The sequence below is a fragment of the Caenorhabditis briggsae genome (assembly GCF_000004555.2).
Source record: "Caenorhabditis briggsae complete genome, chrX, whole genome shotgun sequence".
NCBI lineage: Eukaryota > Metazoa > Nematoda > Chromadorea > Rhabditida > Rhabditidae > Caenorhabditis > Caenorhabditis briggsae.
In genome coordinates, this window is record NC_013491.2 from 3,045,677 (window position 1) to 3,049,590 (window position 3,914).

The window sequence follows — 3,914 nt, forward strand, 5'->3', positions numbered from 1 at the left end:
CCCAACATCATCAGCTGAGACCTCGACAATTGCCACCTCGACCGCTGAGACTACTACAGTTCCGACATCTTCAGCTGAGACCTCGACAATTGCCACCTCGACCGCTGAGACGACTACAGTTCCAACATCATCAGCTGAGACCTCGACAATTGTCACCTCGACCGCTGAGACTAGTACAGTTCCGACATCTTCAGCTGAGACCTCGACAATTGCCACCTCCACCGCTGAGACTACTACAGTTCCGACATCTTCAGCTGAGACCTCGACAATTGCCACCTCGACCGCTGAGACTACTACAGTCCCGACATCTTCAGCTGAGACCTCGACAATTGCCACCTCGACCGCTGAGACTAGTACAGTTCCGACATCTTCAGCTGAGACCTCGACAATTGCCACCTCGACCGCTGAGACTACTACAGTTCCGACATCTTCAGCTGAGACCTCGACAATCGCCACCTCGACCGCTGAGACTACTACAGTTCCGACATCTTCAGCTGAGACCTCGACAGCCGAGACCTCGACAATTGCCACCTCGACCGCTGAGACTACTACAGTTGCGACATCTTCAGCTGAGACCTCGACAATTGACACCCACCTCGACCGTTGAGACGTCTACAGTTGCGACTTCTACAGTTGAGACGTCTACAGTTGAGACCTCGACAGTTGAGACCTCTACAGTTGCGACCTCTACAGCTGAGACTTCTACAGTTGCGACCTCTACAGTGTGAGACCTCGACAGTTGCCACCTCTACCGGTGAGACTTCTACAGGTGCGACCTCTACAGCTGAGACCTCGACAATCGCCACCTCGACCGCTGAGACTACTACAGTTCCGACATCTTCAGCTGAGACCTCGACAATTGCCACCTCGACCGCTGAGACTACTACAGTCCCGACATCTTCAGCTGAGACCTCGACAATCGCCACCTCGACCGCTGAGACTACTACAGTTCCGACATCTTCAGCTGAGACCTCGACAATTGCGGCCTCGACCGCTGAGACTACTACAGTCCCGACATCTTCAGCTGAGACCTCGGCAATCGCCACCTCGACCGCTGAGACTACTACAGTTCCAACATCATCAGCTGAGACCTCGACAATTGCCACCTCGACCGCTGAGACTACTACAGTTCCGACATCTTCAGCTGAGACCTCGACAATTGCCACCTCGACCGCTGAGACTACTACAGTTCCGACATCTTCAGCTGAGACCTCGACAATTGCCACTTCGACCGCTGAGACTACTACAGTTCCGACATCTTCAGCTGAGACCTCGACAATTGCCACTTCGACCGCTGAGACTAGTACAGTTCCGACATCTTCAGCTGAGACCTCGACAATTGCCACCTCGACCGCTGAGACTACTACAGTTCCGACATCTTCAGCTGAGACCTCGACAGCCGAGACCTCGACAATTGCCACTTCGACCGCTGAGACTAGTACAGTTCCGACATCTTCAGCTGAGACCTCGACAATTGCCACTTCGACCGCTGAGACTACTACAGTTCCAACATCTTCAGCTGAGACCTCGACAATTGCCACCTCGACCGCTGAGACTACTACAGTTCCAACATCATCAGCTGAGACCTCGACAATTGCCACCTCGACCGCTGAGACTACTACAGTCCCGACATCTTCAGCTGAGACCTCGACAATCGCCACCTCGACCGCTGAGACTACTACAGTCCCGACATCTTCAGCTGAGACCTCGACAATCGCCACCTCGACCGCTGAGACTACTACAGTTCCGACATCTTCAGCTGAGACCTCGACAATTGCCTCCTCGACCGCTGAGATTACTACAGTCCCGACATCTTCAGCTGAGACCTCGACAATCGCCACCTCGACCGCTGAGACTACTACAGTTCCAACATCATCAGCTGAGACCTCGACAATTGCCACCTCGACCGCTGAGACTACTACAGTCCCGACATCTTCAGCTGAGACCTCGACAATTGCCACCTCGACCGCTGAGACTACTACAGTCCCGACATCTTCAGCTGAGACCTCGACAATCGCCACCTCGACCGCTGAGACTACTACAGTTCCGACATCTTCAGCTGAGACCTCGACAATTGCCTCCTCGACCGCTGAGACTACTACAGTCCCGACATCTTCAGCTGAGACCTCGACAATCGCCATCGACAATTGCCACCTCGACCGCTGAGACTACTACAGTTCCGACATCTTCAGCTGAGACCTCGACAATTGCCACCTCGACCGCTGAGACTACTACAGTCCCGACATCTTCAGCTGAGACCTCGACAATTGCCACCTCGACCGCTGAGACTACTACAGTCCCGACATCTTCAGCTGAGACCTCGACAATCGCCACCTCGACCGCTGAGACTAGTACAGTTCCGACATCTTCAGCTGAGACCTCGACAATTGCCACCTCGACCGCTGAGACTACTACAGTCCCGACATCTTCAGCTGAGACCTCGACAATTGCCACCTCGACCGCTGAGACTAGTACAGTTCCGACATCTTCAGCTGAGACCTCGACAATTGCCACCTCGACCGCTGAGACTAGTACAGTTCCGACATCTTCAGCTGAGACCACGACAGCCGAGACCTCGACAATTGCCACCTCAACTGCTGAGACTAGTACAGTTCCGACATCTTCAGCTGAGACCTCGACAATCGCCACCTCAACTGCTGAGACTACTACAGTTCCGACATCTTCAGCTGAGACCTCGACAATTGCCACCTCGACCGCTGAGACTACTACAGTCCCGACATCTTCAGCTGAGACCTCGACAATTGCCACCTCGACCGCTGAGACTACTACAGTTCCGACATCTTCAGCTGAGACCTCGACAATTGCCACCTCGACCGCTGAGACTAGTACAGTTCCAACATCTTCAGCTGAGACCTCGACAATTGCCACCTCGACCGCTGAGACTAGTACAGTCCCGACATCTTCAGCTGAGACCTCGACAATCGCCACCTCGACCGCTGAGACTACTACAGTTCCAACATCTTCAGCTGAGACCTCGACAATTGCCACCTCGACCGCTGAGACTAGTACAGTCCCGACATCTTCAGCTGAGACCTCGACAATCGCCACCTCGACCGCTGAGACTACTACAGTTCCGACATCTTCAGCTGAGACCTCGACAATTGCCACCTCGACCGCTGAGACTACTACAGTCCCGACATCTTCAGCTGAGACCTCGACAATTGCCACCTCGACCGCTGAGACTAGTACAGTTCCGACATCTTCAGCTGAGACCTCGACAATCGCCACCTCGACCGCTGAGACTACTACAGTCCCAACATCTTCAGCTGAGACCTCGACAATTGCCACCTCGACCGCTGAGACTACTACAGTTCCGACATCTTCAGCTGAGACCTCGACAATTGCCACCTCGACCGCTGAGACTACTACAGTTCCGACATCTTCAGCTGAGACCTCGACAATTGCCACCTCGACCGCTGAGACTAGTACAGTTCCGACATCTTCAGCTGAGACCTCGACAATTGCCACCTCGACCGCTGAGACTACTACAGTTCCGACATCTTCAGCTGAGACCTCGACAATTGCCACCTCGACCGCTGAGACTACTACAGTTCCGACATCTTCAGCTGAGACCTCGACAATTGCCACCTCGACCGCTGAGACTACTACAGTCCCGACATCTTCAGCTGAGACCTCGACAATTGCCACCTCGACCGCTGAGACTAGTACAGTTCCGACATCTTCAGCTGAGACCACGACAGCCGAGACCTCGACAATTGCCACCTCGACCGCTGAGACATCTTCAGTTCCGACATCTTCAGCTGAGACCTCGACAATTGCCACCTCAACTGCTGAGACTACTACAGTTCCGACATCTTCAGCTGAGACCTCGACAATTGCCACCTCGACTGCTGAGACTAGTACAGTTCCAACATCTTCAGCTGAGACCGGGA

General features: G+C 53.8%; 3 protein-coding genes across 3 annotated transcripts in view; all 3 read left to right on the forward strand.

Moving 5' to 3' along the window:
• Window positions 1–28: 28 nt before the first annotated feature.
• On the forward strand, window positions 29–607 carry CBG01852 (the record flags this gene model as incomplete). Its single annotated transcript, XM_002643627.1, has 1 exon — window positions 29–607. A coding segment is annotated over one exon (579 nt), but the record flags the coding sequence as incomplete, so codon positions are not given.
• Window positions 608–798: 191 nt separating this feature from the next.
• On the forward strand, window positions 799–2,166 carry CBG01853 (the record flags this gene model as incomplete). Its single annotated transcript, XM_002643628.1, has 1 exon — window positions 799–2,166. A coding segment is annotated over one exon (1,368 nt), but the record flags the coding sequence as incomplete, so codon positions are not given.
• A 40-nt stretch (window positions 2,167–2,206) lies between these two features.
• The window catches only part of CBG01854, a gene marked incomplete at both ends in the record, with an annotated part of 3,877 nt that continues 2,169 nt past the window's right edge, over window positions 2,207–3,914 (forward strand). Inside the window, one exon of the mRNA XM_045238947.1 lies at window positions 2,207–3,914. This exon is cut by the window's right edge and continues 1 nt beyond it. Within this exon, the coding sequence (XP_045091953.1) occupies window positions 2,207–3,914 (1,708 nt within the window).